Source organism: Argentina silus (assembly GCF_951799395.1).
Source record: "Argentina silus genome assembly, chromosome: 7".
Lineage (NCBI taxonomy): Eukaryota > Metazoa > Chordata > Actinopteri > Argentiniformes > Argentinidae > Argentina > Argentina silus.
The window spans coordinates 24,035,229-24,051,589 of NC_139661.1; the positions used below are offsets into that span (position 1 = coordinate 24,035,229).

Genomic DNA, 16,361 nt, shown 5'->3' on the forward strand with positions numbered 1-16,361 from the left:
CTAGAGGTTCAGACTTTATACACACTGCAGATCCTTTAATAACTGTGTCTGGTTATATTTGAATGCATAAAAGAAGACTATCAGAATACTCATATCATTTATTGATTGTACAATGAAGCCATATGTATCATAATTTTGTACTTAAACACACAAAATAAGTTAGAAAATGAAAACAGCAACAACAGAAATATATTGTACAAATCTTTTATTTGTTATAAGGTATGTATAAATATATGTAATACATTTCATGTGCACATCTGTACAAACAGATCTTTCTACAAGTCTTGTGTTTGATAAAGGATACACATTTAAACCGAGGGTGTGGACACACAGTACATTCCTTAATGAATGCTATGATGAGGGACAGGTCTAATTTCTAGCCCTGTTAAAAGCTTGCACGAGACAGAATCCCCTTCTTTCGAGGGAGGTCTCAGGTTTCAAGCCATTCATTCAGCCCTTGGGTTCCACCATTCAATCACCCCAGTACACTTAACACCTCAGTCCACAGCTCAAGTTCTCCCCTTTTAAATGATCACTTACATGGCATGAAGGGACACTGGGTTAAATGGTAAATGATACTAATTAAAAAGACAGTGGGGTGGCCGTATTGATTTTAAATAAGGTATACCTGCATGTCCAAATTTGATAATATTCAACACAGCCCCCCCCGCCCCCCCCAGCATTGACATCTCGTGTGAGAGAACACTGTCACCTAGTGGACACTTCTTGTAGAACACCTGATTCACTGCCATCATACTGATTTACTACAACCACTAACCCTTTAGAAACACAAAGCAAACCTAAATCACCATTCAAAAACATCCAGATTCCAAGATGTATACATCATATGATTGTTGTTCTTCTGGTTGTAATGTAATACAGACTCATAAAAAAGCATGATACTGACAGTCCTCTCCTGTAACCACTTCTGTTCCCATTCATAATCCCATTCATAATCCCATTCACACAGTAGAAAAATGTCATCTCTTACAACTCCAGATATGGGCTCCCATTACCATAAGTCTCTGAGCTACTTTACACAAAGGGCAACAAACAATTTCGATAACTTTTAGACAAGAACAAAACATCACTACACAAAACGTCAACACACATGAAATCACTTCACCACTTCAAACCAAGTAAAGCCCATCTCTCCAGCCGGGGGACGGGGGGTGTGGCCAGACCAGCGTGGAAGTGGGAGAGAGAGGCGCGGGGGGTTGTAAGGCACAGGCGAGGTCCACAGACTGTCCAGGGTCAGAAGGCCAAGGCTGGGTTCTGGGGTTGATGGTGGTGGTGGTGGTCAGGTCACGAGGTCCACAGACTGTCCAGGGTCAGAAGGCCAAGGCTGGGTTCTGGGGTTGATGGTGGTGGTGGTGGTCAGGTCACTGGTGGTGGTGGGAGGCAGGTCACTGGTGGTGGTGGTGGTGGTCAGGTCACTGGTGGTGGTCAGGTCACTGGTGGTGGTGTGTACGGTCGTCAGGCCGTTTGACATGGATCCGGCGCACCCTCTCGATGCGGTCCCGCTCATCATCTTCGTCCAGGTGGTGTGAGCGTCCTGCAGCGCCCCCTGTGGCCTCCAGCAGGGCATTGTCAGGGCCCCGCCCATCCTGGGACTCATACAGGAGGATGTTGAGCGTCTCCTCATAGATCCTCGCCTCAGGGAACTCCACCTGGAGTAGGAGGGAGAGGGTGAGAGGGAGTGAGGGAGAGAGGGTGAGGGAGAGAGGGTGAGAGGGAGAGGGAGGAAGAGGGTGAGAGGGAGAGAGGGTGAGAGGGAGGGTGAGAGAGGGAAGGAGAGGGTGAAGACAAGGTATGATGGTATAAAACATATCAGATTGTTTAATCTGGTTTAAAGTGTATTGTTCTCCCATCAGAGTAGTACATAACATTAGAAACCCATGTACCTACTTATACTGGGCCGAAACAAACCCATCCTAGCTCTGCTGCCCAGCTACATGCTAAACCATCCTAGCTCTGCTGCCCAGCTACATGCTAATGGTGGTTTGTTGACATTATTACCTTCGTCTGTTTCTTCTCGGTGGCGTAGACGATGGACGTGCAGCACACCTCTGCTATCTTGCGGCCCTGGCCGTAGAACGACCAGCAGCAGATTTCATCTCCAATCACGTCTTTGATGAAGAGGACGCGGTTATTGAACCTCAGCGACAGCTTGTCAAACAGCTCAATGTTCTTCAGCATGTTGTCATCCGAGTTGCTGGATTGAGAGATTGGCGGCATCGTCACTCAGTGTTTCCGGAATTCAAATATTCTCTCTGCATCAACTGAAATCTACAGCCTTTTAGTTCATCTTTAAATCACCCACATCTCTTTAAGTCAAGAAACTCACCTGGTGTATGAATATTTGTTGTTGCTTCTATTATATAAGAGTTTGACAGTGGGCTGTATGGACCAAAGGAAAGAGGAGTTAGTCATAGTTAATATGAGCATAGACATTTTCCAGTAGATGAATATGTTCAGGTTCTGATGTGTGAGTTGGTCAACAGTACCTTATTAGAGGTAGCGATGAGTATCTGCTCTTCCTTGGATGATGTCACCAGAGGCACTTTACAGAACGGCTCATAAGTGTCTTTGTTCTACAAGACAGAAAGACCAGCTTCAGGTAAATGTGAACAGTCGACTATGTGTAAAGATGTAGAGGGGACTGTGTGAGGGGAGAGAGGACCACAGTCTGAGAGTGAGGGGGAAGTCTACAGGTTACTGTACCTGCAGTGCAGCCTGGCACTCATCAGCCAAGCCCTGGACGAGGTAGTACTTGGCCTCAGCCAGCAGCTCCTCAGTCTCCCGCCGACTCTCTGGGAGTGGGACCGCCCCGTCCCGAAGGTAGTTCAGGATCGTTCCAAAGTGTTTCCCACACCGGTCAATCAGGATCCATCCTTGACAGGGACAAGAGAAAAGTTACAATAACTTACTCACAACTTTTCAATAATATGCACAAATACAGAAGCATATAACAATTACTCCTCCAGTAGTCTAGATCCCTTTATTTCTGAGATTGTAGATGGGAGTTCAACAGAACCCATTCCTACCTTCACTGTCTGAACCCTGTCAGAACCCGTTCCTACCCTCACTGTCTAAACCCTGTCAGAACCCATTCCTACCTTCACTGTCTGAACCCTGTCAGAACCCATTCCTACCTTCACTGTCTGAGCCCTGTCAGAACCCGTTCCTACCCTCACTGTCTGAGCCCTGTCAGAACCCATTCCTACCTTCACTGTCTGAGCCCTGTCAGAACCCGTTCCTACCCTCACTGTCTGAGCCCTGTCAGAACCCGTTCCTACCCTCACTGTCTGAGCCCTGTCAGAACCCGTTCCTACCCTCACTGTCTGAACCCGTTCCTACCCTCACTGTCTGAACCCTGTCAGAACCCGTTCCTACCTTCACTGTCTGTGAGGACCTCCATCCTGCCGCTGAACATGGCCTTTAGCATGGTGTCCTGCTTGGTCAGCGTCTGCATGGTGGTGTAGTAGAGAGCCCCGCCCACGTTCAGCTTCACATACTTGGAGCTGGGGCTCGATCCCTTGAAGGAGGTGGTCCGGGTTGTAGCTGCCGGCACCGCCGAGCTCACAACACTCTCTCCTGACATCTCTTCCTGGAACAGCCCAAAATATCACCATGTCAAGGCGTGTACACCCACAAACAGAGAACAACTGCAGATAACTGCACACTAACCTAGATAAAACCTTAGGTGTCTCTGGTGCAGGGAACATAGGGTTGCCGTTAAATCAGGACAAAATATAAAAAACACAGAAAATGGGTTCTAGAAAAACGGGAATCAGGAAAAGCATGAAGAGGTTAGGTAGTTTCTATATCGTTATGAAGCTGGCACCACAGCAGAACCACATGCCAAGGCCCCATATATGCGAACATTGCAATAATTCTACAATAACTATAAGTTGTATTGTTTTGTAACGTAACGACCCAAAACATCTGTTAGCCCGATGGACGGCTAGCAGCATTAGCAAGCTAATAGAATGTCAACGGATATAACTCGCCAAAGAGACAATAACATAACTTAATCATTTCAGAGATCACGGTGATCAGACTAGCCTCCCTTTTTGAAAGATATGCTGATATGAAGTTAAAGATGTCAACAGTATTAAGTGATTCTTACCATAGAACCCCCCAACAGACTCGGGTATCAGCACCAGTCAGGAAGGAAACGCCGACTTCCGGACCAGCACTGCGCACTTAAAATGACGTCAACGTATAAATCACTTTTCTCTGTTTGATTGTATTTTTGTCTGATCATTCATTCCTAAATTGTTCAGGCGATTGATAAATAAAGGCCAGTACGCATAAGTGAATTTTTTTTGCAATTATTGTATGTTTCCCTCATTTGTCACATCTGTCAATCAAGAGGGTAGCAGATAATGTCTTCCCCATGTTCAGGCGGGTGGGTAAGGGAAATGGTCCGGCTCCGCTGGCAACAAATACCACTTTAGACGCGATCGAGTAGCTATGTATCAAACATTGCGTATGCAAATATGTCTGTGTGTCAGATGATATATAAATATTGAGACATAATCCACTTTAATGAAGACTACTTTGACAGATATACATCCCACTCGGAGTGATTTGAGTGCGACAGCGGCAGGATTAATGGCTGCGGTCCGTGTAGGCTGTTATTGTTTACATGGTAGAACGGAGACACGGCCTTTACTGGCCACGGTGGCATTGACAGAAAAACATAGGTTATTCTTGAATTATGTGTTTCTGTGGGGGGTTATGTTGATTAAATGCTTTTTATTAGAATGTCAAACATTGAATACGAAATAGCTACTAGCTAGCTTTCTGCTAGCGGTAACTAGCGGCAGGCAGGAAGGAGGTCGGGGTGAGAACAGTCAGCTAGGCGACGTACAGAGACAGAAGTGGTTAAATTAGGATTTATATTTTCTGATTGTTTGGTTGTCAATGACACTCACTTCACCAGCTAGCAACCACATTAGCTTGTCCTCTGCTAACTATGTGTCATCTCTTGAGACCAGCCTCACCAGCAGTGAGAGCTGCTGTTCCACTGTTGTCTCTGAAGCAGGGCTGTGCTGCCGTTCACATCTCAGCTGTTCACAGGAACACCCTGACAGTGGCTTGCAGCTCGGTTGATCAATGCTAGTTACTGCTAACAGAAGTGCTGTGTGTTGTTTCCCTGCAGAGATGACCGACTGATCCGTTCTCTAGGCTCGACAGCTCTGGTTGTTTCTCTGGAACCTGAGGACGCTCAGATGTCTGGAGAAGCATAGAAGGTCTAGACAATATCATCAAGGGAAAATACTGGTAAATAAGAACATATTTGGCTTGTTTGTGATTTCCTATTGGTTTGATCTGACATAAGTGTTAAAATTGAAGTAATTTTAAACCAATGTTATGTGTTTAGCTAGATGTAAGTTATGAACATGCTTGAATATTAATGTTTCTCTTTCTCAATACATTTTCTTCAATAGATGCATTTGTTGGTTTATGCAACAATTAAATCTCCCCATTTTTGCTTAATGTATTAGGTGTGCACAATGTTTAGTGCAACTCAGAGTTCCAAGTCAGAGTTCCTGGACAAAGCCAGGCAGGCGCGCGAGGAGAGGAAGGGTCACAAGGAGAAGGACCTGGCAGCCACCCGAATCCAGGCGCTGGTCAGGAGGTTCCTCTGTCGTTGCAGACTGCAGAAGCAAATAAGGTCAGCGTTACAGGCAGTGTTTTTCATTATGCAGTTTGACAGATCTCTCTAGAAGACTGTCAAGTAAAATGTGCTTTCATGAATAGTAGATCCAAATATTTATCTTAGATTTTTTGCATTAGTGGAAAGATTATGAGCCTGTCAGAATAGTCGATCTGTTGAAAACAATGTGTTTGATGATAAGCATGTTAGAATTCTTTCTCTGCCTCACTAGGAAAGATGTTGATGACTACTTTCAAGCATCTGATACTGGGACAACAAAAAGAAATGCACTATCCATTTTCAAAATTGCACGAAAGTTATTATTTGTTTTTTGCCAAGATGATAAGCTGGTGAGTTAATGAAATCTTACATTTTGCACTTACTGATTTGAATCTTAGTTGTGCAGTTGATATGCATAATGGCTGCAAGGTACACTCATATATTCTAAATGTGATGCTGTCTGGAGAACATTTGCTATCTACTTACTCAATCAAAGGCATTATGAAGGATTTATGTAAACATAGCTGTAGTGGTTTGGGTCACTTTTAGTTCACATTTTAACAAGCTCTGATACTGTTTGCTACACAGAGGTTCGAGAAGCTTTGCCGTTCCATTCTTAGCAGCATGGAGGTTGAAAATGAGCCCAAAGTGAGTATGCTTAAGACTTAACTTATCCACTGAGTCCACATAACAAATAATACCAGTACAGATCCTCAATGAATCCAGTTTGTGATTGTTTCAGTGACTTGATTCTCTTATTGGTCATCAGGTTTGGTATGTGTCATTGGCCCTTTCCAAAGACCTCACCATCCCCTGGATCAAACAGATCAAACATGTCCTCTGGGTCTCCTGCCAGTTCCTGAAAAAGTTAAAGGTAAATCTGAATGCTTTGATAATTGTCATGGTAACGGGGGGAGTGTTTTCGTATCACACTGTAATTCCATCCTTATGTTCCTTCTCTTCCGTCTCTTGTAGCCTGACATACTGCAGGACAATAAGCTGGTGACCCTGTACCTTTCCATGTTAGTGACCTTCACAGACACCTCAACTTGGAAGATAGTGAGAGGGAAAGGTCAGTGGTCACTATTGTTGCACACACATCTGCTGATCACGTCTTGCTTTTAAAAAATCCTAACAACAAAAAAAATGTTCCCTCCTCTGCTGAAGGAGAGGCTCTCAGACCAGCGCTGACTCGGATCTGTGAGAACATCATGGGGCACCTCAATCAAAAGGGATTTTATTCTGTACTTCAGGTAGTGTAACACACACTCATTTTTTAATTCTTACTATGCTGTTGCTCAATATGGCTGTATTTGCATTTATGGTTATTTATGTTTTTAACATTTCAGGGAATATTTAGCAATTTGATGATTTTGTCATTTTTGTATTTCCGATACAGATTCTACTTACCAACGGATTGGCACGTTCCAGGCCCTCTCTTTCAAAGGGCACCCTCACAGCAATATTCACACTGTCTTTAAGGTGGGTGGTCAGTGGAAGCCCAGTAATCCCCATTCACGGAAAACAGATGCATGATCTCAACTTCATTATTGCAAGCAGAGGGCAGGCAAACCTTTTTGTAGATATTTCCTGGTCTGCTCTTTGCTTCCTCTCTTGCCATAATTGGGTTTGTTGTGATTTGATTAGGACCCAAGATCACATTCTGCTTATTCAATCTTCAGTCAATGGCTTGGAAAATAAGATCTCTTAGTTCCCCAAACAATGAAGTCTTATTGGTGTATAATGTGCTGGGATGATGTGTATGATGTGCTGGGTACCAGCTTTGGGAGCCATTTCTGTAACCTGTCTCTGTTTCCAGACCTGTCATTGCTGCTCACTTCTCTGACAACCTGCTGAGGTCTTTCCTCATTCACATCATGTCTGTTCCAGCGGTCGTATGCCACCTCAGCGCCCTCACCCCAGAGGTAAACACACTCACATGTAGACCAGTCATAGTATAGAGAGTTTGTAAAATGACATTCGGAGAAGTTTGGGTGTCTTAACACAGCTCTGAATGTCTTGTTTCTGGGCAGTGCATGACCTCCATCCAGACTCATGACCTGCTGCGGAGGTTCATTGTGTTCCTCAGCCGGGAGGAGCAGTGTGTAGACATCTGTGTGTGCCTGGAGGGAAGCCACACCCTCTGCTTACTGGGTGGGACCCGTTATACTCACACTGACACTATATACTGACACTATATACTGACACTATATACTGACACTATGTTTTTGTCTATGCAGTATGTGTTTGCACTTGTGTGTGTGGGTGAGTGCATATTTTTAGGTACCGTGTCTAGGCTTTGGGGAGGATACTGAACAGAATGTTACTGAATCAGTTTTTTCGGTTTGCTTTGTGGGGCTTCTGTTATTTCCTTATCAGGTAACCTGATTCACCTGGGCTACCTCAATGAGAAAGTGCTAGAAGAGGAAGCTAATGACTTTGTGAAGGACCTGACAGACATGCTGTCTTACTGCCAAAGATACGTGTCTCAGAAGAAATCCAACCTCACCCACTGGCACCCAGTCCTGGGCTGGTTCTCCCAAACTGTAGACTACGGGTCAGTAAGAGACCCTCAGACAACCTGAATGTGCTTTTAACTATGGAGCCACTCTGATCTCTCTCTCCCTCCCTCCCTCTCTCTCTCCCTCCCTCCCTCCCTCCCCCCCTCCCTCTCTCTCTCTCGTGTGCACGTATCACATTCCTACAATTGATGAAAATTGATTGCATGGCCAAATAAAGAGCCGTCGTCTTCTTCTTCTTCTTCTTCTTCTTCTTCTTCTTCTCTCTCTCCCCCTCCTTCCTCTCTCCAGTCTGAATGAGTCGATGCCGCTGGTCACCAGGCAGCTGCAGTACCTGTGGGGTGTTCCTGTGATCCGGACACTCTTCAGCGATGTACTCAGCAAAAAGCTAGAGAGCCAAGAGCCCACGCCTCCGCCGCAGCAGCCAACCACGTCACAGAACAACCTGCCAGTCAAGAGTGAGTGGCGTTCGGAACATGTAGTATCCTCTGTGTGTTTTGCATGAGTTCGGTTGGGTCATTGTTTTTGTTTTTATATTTCTTTTCTGAGCACTTAATGGATTCCATTCTGTTGGAAGTTTTGAGAGTCCACTAATCCAACGTATTAGACAGAAATCTGTTTGTTATAGAAGTCGAGGTACAAAAACAAGGAGTCACATGGTGTGTCGCTGATGTAGAATGTTTGCCGTAGACCTCTTCAAGCGGGCGTTTCAGAAGTCTGCGTCGGTGCGTAACATCCTGAAACCGGTCGGGGGGAAGCGGGTGGACTCAGCCGAGGTGCAGAAGGTGTGCAGCATCTGTGTCCTCTACCAGACGGCCCTCACTACACTCACCCAGATACGACTGCAGATCCTCACAGGTCAGTCTGTCAGTGGTTCAACCATTCGCCACACGCACGCTAGCTAGCTAGCTCATCATGCTCTCCCTTTCTCTGGTGTTCCCTCAGGCCTGACATACCTGGATGACCTGCTGCCTAAGCTTTGGGCCTTCATCTGTGAGCTGGGACCCCAGGGGGGCCTCAAGCTGTTCCTGGAGTGCCTGAACAATGACACAGAGGAGTCCAAGCAGCTCCTGGCCATGCTCATGCTTTTCTGCGACTGTTCCCGTCACCTCATCACGTATGTTTGAACCACAAACTTAAAACAGAAGTGCACACATACACAATCACACTACTAGTACACACATACACAATCACACTACTAGTACACACATACACAATCACACTACTAGTACACACATACACAATCACACTACTATGTTTCAGCAGAGAATACCATTTCTGGGTTTCATATTTATCAATGTCGTATATGATGTTTCCTTTGTCATAGAATCCTGGATGACATAGAGGTCTATGAAGAACAGATCTCTTTCAAAACAGAGGAGCTTGTCACCATCTCCTCCTTTCTGAACACGTTTGTGTACAAGATGATCTGGGATGGCATCCTAGGTGAGTGTGTTGCCTCCCATGTCAAATCTAAGACTTGGAAGGTGAAGCTGCCCAAGGCGCCCTACGGCAGATGTGCTGATGACAGATTTGCTAAGTCAGTGCCTGTCATGCGTGTTGTCCCTGACAGAGAATGCTAAGGGAGAGAAGCTGGACCTGTTCCACAGTGTTCATGGCTGGCAGATGGTGCTCTATGAGCGGGACTGCAGGAGGAAGTTCTCACCTGATGACAACTGGCTGCGCAAGTGAGTGTCCATTAGAAACGCCGCCTCATCACTCATAAGATGTCTGGACTGTCAGAAGCCCATTGGGGCGTGTGACAGTGATCTATGTAGTCTGATTGTGTTAGAAGGCCACATACTCACTCTTGCATATTTGCATCCAGGGACCTGAAGCCAAGTCTTTTGTTCCAAGAGCTGGAGAAGGGCAAGAGGAGAGCCCAGCTGGTGCTGCAGTACATCCCCCATGTCATTCCACATAAAAACGTGAGTGAATCGGGACGGAATGATGTCACTGCTCTTCCCCCACTTGGTGTTAGTAACCCCGGTGTTGTGTCTTACTCCTGTTCATCGTCCTCCCCAATCTAGAGGGTTCTACTGTTCCGGAACATCGTTACCAAGGAGAAGGAGACGTTGGGATTGGTGGAGACGAGCTCGGCCTCCCCCCATGTCACTCATATCACCATTCGCCGCTCTCGCATGTTGGAGGTATGGAGTTAATTGATTTACCTGCTTATATTACACCTTTTTACTAGTGAAGGGTAAAAGGGCTAGCGGTAACAAAGCACTCGTGTCAGTAGTGAGAGATGGTAAAGGTGTTACGAGGGGTTACACTTACTGACACTGACCACTGTGGTTACACTTACTGACACTGAGCACTGTCTGGACGCTCCCCCTTCAGGATGGATACGACCAGCTCCGCCGGTTGCCAGTGAATTCCATTAAAGGCGTCATCCGCGTGAAGTTTGTCAACGACCTCGGTGTGGATGAGGCTGGTATTGACCAGGACGGCGTCTTCAAGGAGTTTCTGGAGGAGATCATTAAGAAAGTCTTCAACCCTGCACTCAACCTCTTTAAGGTACTTTCACAAGGTGTTTTTTAATTATTTTATTGTCTGTGAACGATGCTGTTGGTGATGATGTTGATGATGGTAATGATGTCTTTTTCCTGTAGACTACTAGTGGAAATGAGCGGCTGTACCCTTCCCCTACATCGTACATCCACGAGAACCACCTGCAGCTCTTTGAGTTTGTGGGGAAGATGCTCGGCAAGGCCATGTATGAGGTGTGTCTGCTCACTGAGGAGGTTGACAGCTAAGGGCAATTTGCCATTTGATGAAAAGTCATTTCCAGGGTCAGGCCACCTTGCTTTCACTATGATATTGCCTGGTAGAGTTTCTTCACTCACTGCTGGGCTGTCTTTGCTTTGTGTGTGTTTAGGGCATTGTGGTGGATGTTCCCTTCGCCTCCTTCTTCCTCAGCCAAGTCTTGGGCCACCACCACAGCACTTTCTACAGCTCCATCGACGAGCTGCCCTCACTAGACTCCGAGTTCTACAAGAACCTCACCTCCATCAAGGTGACAACAGCTCATCTCACATTATTATTTATTTTTTTTAAATGTTTTTAGGGCATTTCTGCTTTTATTGGGATAGAGACAGTAGAGATTGACAGGAAGGATGGGAGAGAGAGGAGGGATGACATGCAAGATAGGTCGAGGGTCGGAATCGAACCAGGAACCTTGCGATTACGTGGTATGCGCATTAGTGTGCTACGCCACTAAGCGCCCATCTCACATTATTTTAATGTATCCCCTGGTTTATGGTTACTTTGATCCATATTCATATGCTGTTATCTGTTACTACTAAAATGTGTTTTTTTTTTTTATGTGTGATTGACCCGCAACTTTAACCCTTTCAGCGCTACGATGGGGATGTTGGTGACCTGGGGTTGACTCTGTCGTATGACGAGGATGTTATGGGGCAGGTAGGGGCTGAGGTTGAACTCTAAAACTGAACTCTCTGAACCTCTTCTCTTTTATGATCTAACACCTTCTAAATGTTTCCTTGCAGCTGGTCTGTCACGAGCTGATACCAGGAGGAAAGACCATGCCAGTGACCAATGAAAACAAGTGAGCAAATGCAAATCCAATTTGTGCCTTTTTTAAAAAAAATGTTTTATATCAATTCAATGATGTCTTCACACGTTCACCAGATAAGGTCTTTTTTGTGTTGCTTGACACTGTTGACTACAGTATGTGTAACCACCCCCCTCTGACCTCACCTGACCAATGATGCTTCCTGTGCTGCAGGATCAGCTACATCCACCTGATGGCGCACTTCCGCATGCACACCCAGATCAAGGAGCAGACTGCAGCCTTCATCCGGGGGTTCCGCTGCATCATCAACCCAGAGTGGCTGCACATGTTCTCCACCCCCGAGGTCCAGCGCCTCGTCTCCGGGGACAACGCTGAGATTGACCTGGACGACCTCAAGTGCGTGATTCCCAGAGACCACCCTGATCATTCCCCTAACGTCACCCCACAGTTGCCTTTGGTTTTTCACCTGCCCACTCAAACATTTAAGGGAAATCTTATCAACAGTGTCCAAATGGTGGTGTGTTTGTGAACATTAGCTGACTGTGAGACGGTGATAACTAAGCTACGATGCTTGTTGACTTGGTCTCTGTTGTTCTCAGGAAACACACTGTGTACTACGGAGGCTTTCACAGCAGCCACAGGGTCATCATCTGGCTGTGGGACATCCTGTCCAGTGACTTCAGCGCTGAGGAAAGGGCCATGTTCCTCAAGGTAAACCCCCTGAAATGTCAAGAATAACAGATGACCAAAAATCTACTTTTCTAGACTGTTGGAGACTAGACTGTAAACCACTGTTGGAGACGCCTCTCGAGGCCTAGAAGTGTCAGGCTATCTACACTTGTACTTATAATGTAATATTTTTGTTGTTGTTTGGGGTTTACAGTTTGTTACCAGCTGCTCAAGGCCCCCCCTCTTAGGTTTTGCCTACCTCAAGCCCCCCTTCTCCATCCGCTGTGTGGAGGTCTCCGATGATCAGGTGAGAAGTCATGGATGATTGGATGGTGGTCTAGATGTTCCACACAGCATGCTGACAGCACCCTCTCTTTTGTTCTTTGTGAGGTCGTTTATTTTAAGTAATCAGGTTGTCTCCACGTCTGTGTTCATGTCTTCCTGTGTGTGTTTATGTCTGTGTTCGTGTTCGTCTCTAGGACACTGGAGACACCCTGGGCAGTGTCCTCAGGGGTTTTTTCACCATCCGGAAGAAGGAGCCTGGTGGTCGCCTCCCCACCTCATCCACCTGCTTCAACCTGCTCAAGCTGCCCAACTACAGCAAGAAGAGCATCCTGCGCGATAAACTTCGCTATGCCATCAGTATGAACACAGGTTTTGAGCTGTCCTAACTCCCCTGCACAGGGCCAGCCTGTCCTAACTCCCCTGCCCAGGGCCAGCCTGTCCTAACTCCCCTGCACTGGGCCAGCCTGTCCTAACTCCCCTGCACTGGGCCAGCCTGCACAACAAGGAGCCAGAAACGCCCTTACCCAGACTAGGGGTCAGGCTTACCAGGAGCCTTTACAATCAGTGGAGCTTCACCAAAATCAAATGGCAACCACACCGTATCCATGGCCCTTCCCCTTGACTCAGAACATGAAGCCAGATTAACTCCACCTCTCTCTACCCCCATCAGTCTGGAAGCTCCTCCCACTCCAAGGGCTCTCAAGCCCATTGCTGCCTGTGTAACCATGACATCAATTATTTACTAAGCATTGGCAGCCATTGCCCTTGCCGGAGTGATGACTTTTTTTGTGTTTTGAATAAGCAAAGAAGATAAGTTGGAGCAGCACATTTGGAAAGACCGCTCTACTCTCAACCACTCCTTAAATCCTATCCTATGTTATGATTCACGAACAAGGAGGAACATGTAACCTATTGAATTGCCGAAATAAAATGGCTACTGTACATCTCTACTATTTCTCAGGCTTAACAGAATGATACTAGGATCTTACACTCCCATGTCAAACCAACTGTAAAGCAATATAGATGCAATGCAAGCCATTAGACACGTGATTGACTCCTCATCTGATCAAAACCAAGGGATGCTTTGTTATACATATTGGAATATAAGTTGTTATCCAAACAACTGTCAGCTGTCATCTGGTGAGTCTTTGTTGAACATGATGAAAGCACCTTTTATAGAGAGAAGACAAATCACTGCCTCATGTTCAACAACTTTCATGAAGGAGAACTGACTTTTCAGAGGTGGTCTTGTGTTGACACCTGTGTCATATGTGTATATTGTGTCCCTCATGAGTTAAATGATTAAATATTGGTGACCTCAGTCGTTTCCTCCCCATGTACACATGATGGTCATCTGACGTTAGCTTTAGTCCCTGTACTTCTCTGTTCTCTACTAGACAATGTATCCATTTAATAACTCAACATCTTGAACAGCAACGACAAAATGATTTAGTCAACATTTCATTAATCTCGCTGGTGTTTGATACAGTCAAAGGATGTCATGATCTGATAATCATCTCTTGAGTTATCTTTTTTGCTTTTGTTAATGGATCAAACTGTGGCATTGGGATGTTTTTTTATTATATATAATTTGCTGAGTTTGTTGAGTTCTAGCCACAGTACAACAGATATGAAATGGACATCCATTGTTTTTCCACATTGCTGGTAGTGACATCCCCAAAAAACATGTTACAGTGAAGTCAATCAAGAGAATTTCTCTGTCCACAAGGAAGGAACTGAACATTTCTCTGTCCCCAGGGAAGGAACTGAACATTTCTCTGTCCCCAAGGAAGGAACTGAACATTTCTCTCTACACTTTTGAATAACGCTGAGTGCCTCATGAATGCCCCTCCTGCCCCTCCTGCCCTCATACTGTCCAACCGTGTCCTTCCATCACAGGTGTAACTACAGTACGTCTTGGAATCAAGCCATAAACATGGGACAAGATATTTACATATACTGTATTGATTCTTCAGCCTGTGTAGCAGAGACAATTCATAACCTCCCACCACCACCATTGAACCAACCAGGAAAGATGTATTTGCATTTAGGATGTTCCCTCGTGTCTGTGGACCTCAAAGCCATGTGGATAGGAGTTACACCAGGAGCAAATCCTACAACATGATGTCATGGGTTGGTTGATGAACTCAATCTCAAAGTATTGTTTTCTGTATTCCTTCCCTTACAGCCCCCACATCCCCTTTCTCTGCTCTGCATGCAGTTTTAACCTTTTTTAGTATTGGTCATTAGAATGACTTACTGGAGTTTGGAAGTTTTAATTTGATTTGCCATTTTGAGGTAGAAGAGACTATTTAAGGAAGTGTGTCAGTGGAAGGCAAGGCAAGGGACTGATGTCATGTCACACAGTCGACCTTTAACTTAAACAGTTTGAAAGATGAAAAGGCTGAAAAAGCAATAACCCAGGTTGATTCTGTGTTTTGTGAAGGATGAATGGCTGAAGGATGAATGGTTGTGGCCATTTTAGATTAAAAAGGCTTCCTACAAGATGAATCATGAACGTCATCACTCATCCATCCTGTATTGACTCTTGGTATAATGACCAGTAACTAAAATAACAACGTTGTGATGATCTGATCTGGTAATCTGAAACCTACCGATGAGCCGAAATCTGTGATCCATTTTCCTGTGTAAAGTGACACTACTTCCACCCCCAGTATGGCTGGAACACCTTTTCTTTCTGCATTGCAACTTGATCAATGTCATCAATCAAAGGTCAATCCCTACATGTCATTGTGATTCTATTGGACTGTTTTACCCCTCCTTGCATAGTTGCGAACACTTGGGAATTGTGCTCTCATACAAGTCCAATATACAGGCTCTCTGATCAATCTAATCAGTTTCTCAGTGGTATGTGTCTACCTGTTTTAATCAGTTGTCCAAGCAGCCCGGTGTTGAGATAGTAAAGTAACAGTGTTAACGGGGCATTGGGGCTGCAGAGACAGAAAGCCTCTGTGTCCAGGGAGACTGAAAGATACCTCACAAGCTTTGTCTGTTGTGTTTGATGAGGTCACTCATCAGTTTTAAATGATGTCATTAAACCTTGCAAAATCTTTTTATGAATTAGAAAATATCCAGGACATGTGCAGCATACTCCTGTGAAAGTACTGTCTCCCTCCTTTTTAAAAGAAGTGTCTTTGAAACTGGTTGCACTATGTGAAATACAGGTTGTTGAAAAGGCTTTTCAGTGTAAAACATGTCCATGTGTAAAATAACATTTCTGCTGTAAAATATTAACATAATTGTTGAGTCATGTAAACCATTAATTATTATAAAACCTTTAACAACTAAAGTGTGCCTTCATTTGTTTCCTTTAACTTAACTTAATCCAGTGATGAGGTGTTCTGTGGTATAATTATCATAAATGATGGGTGTCAGAAACAGCCGATTGAATCCACCTGTTCGAGTGGCGAGTTTTCATTACGGTCTTCTCAATCTGTGGAGCGCAGTTACTAACACCAAATCATTGGTTTCACAGTTTGTGGAATACATTACTTATTGGTTTACTTTTGCAGAAGAGAGTTCCAATTGTCTTTTTACGAAGGATGACATATGTATGTCATGTTTCTTCCAGAACGAATTATGGAGTGCGCAGGCTCAGAGCAGTGCTAGTTAAGCTGCCAGTTTGCGCCCGTCCTCGGGGTTGACGCACGGAGGAGAAGCG

The 16,361-nt window shown here is 45.1% G+C and overlaps 2 protein-coding genes across 3 annotated transcripts; one reads left to right on the forward strand and one right to left on the reverse strand.

The window, feature by feature from the left end:
* Positions 1–194: 194 nt before the first annotated feature.
* On the reverse strand, positions 195–4,261 carry kctd10 (potassium channel tetramerization domain containing 10). The gene is made up of 7 exons (XM_083673736.1): positions 4,133–4,261; positions 3,397–3,610; positions 2,725–2,894; positions 2,508–2,594; positions 2,348–2,400; positions 2,020–2,215; positions 195–1,670 (listed from the first exon to the last, which is right to left on the reverse strand). Exons 1-7 carry the CDS (start codon positions 4,133–4,135, stop codon positions 1,452–1,454), a joined length of 942 nt encoding a protein of 313 aa, XP_083529862.1. The 5' UTR covers positions 4,136–4,261; the 3' UTR covers positions 195–1,451.
* A 271-nt stretch (positions 4,262–4,532) lies between these two features.
* ube3b (ubiquitin protein ligase E3B) lies at positions 4,533–15,976 on the forward strand. Of its 2 annotated transcripts, XM_083674187.1 has the most exons (28): positions 4,533–4,712; positions 5,171–5,292; positions 5,517–5,686; positions 5,901–6,018; positions 6,257–6,316; positions 6,438–6,542; positions 6,644–6,740; positions 6,836–6,921; positions 7,068–7,150; positions 7,488–7,593; positions 7,702–7,822; positions 8,048–8,225; positions 8,479–8,645; positions 8,878–9,045; positions 9,133–9,304; positions 9,515–9,633; positions 9,761–9,875; positions 10,016–10,115; positions 10,218–10,337; positions 10,531–10,707; positions 10,803–10,913; positions 11,069–11,206; positions 11,548–11,613; positions 11,700–11,758; positions 11,939–12,121; positions 12,325–12,436; positions 12,609–12,701; positions 12,874–15,976. In XM_083674187.1, the coding sequence occupies exons 3-28, from the start codon at positions 5,526–5,528 to the stop codon at positions 13,063–13,065; spliced, it is 3,207 nt and encodes a 1,068-aa protein (XP_083530313.1). In that variant the 5' UTR covers positions 4,533–4,712; positions 5,171–5,292; positions 5,517–5,525; the 3' UTR covers positions 13,066–15,976. The 2 variants fall into 2 exon arrangements, with proteins under 2 accessions (XP_083530313.1, XP_083530312.1); XM_083674186.1 differs by having other exon boundaries at positions 4,533–5,292.
* The last annotated feature ends 385 nt before the right edge of the window (positions 15,977–16,361 follow it).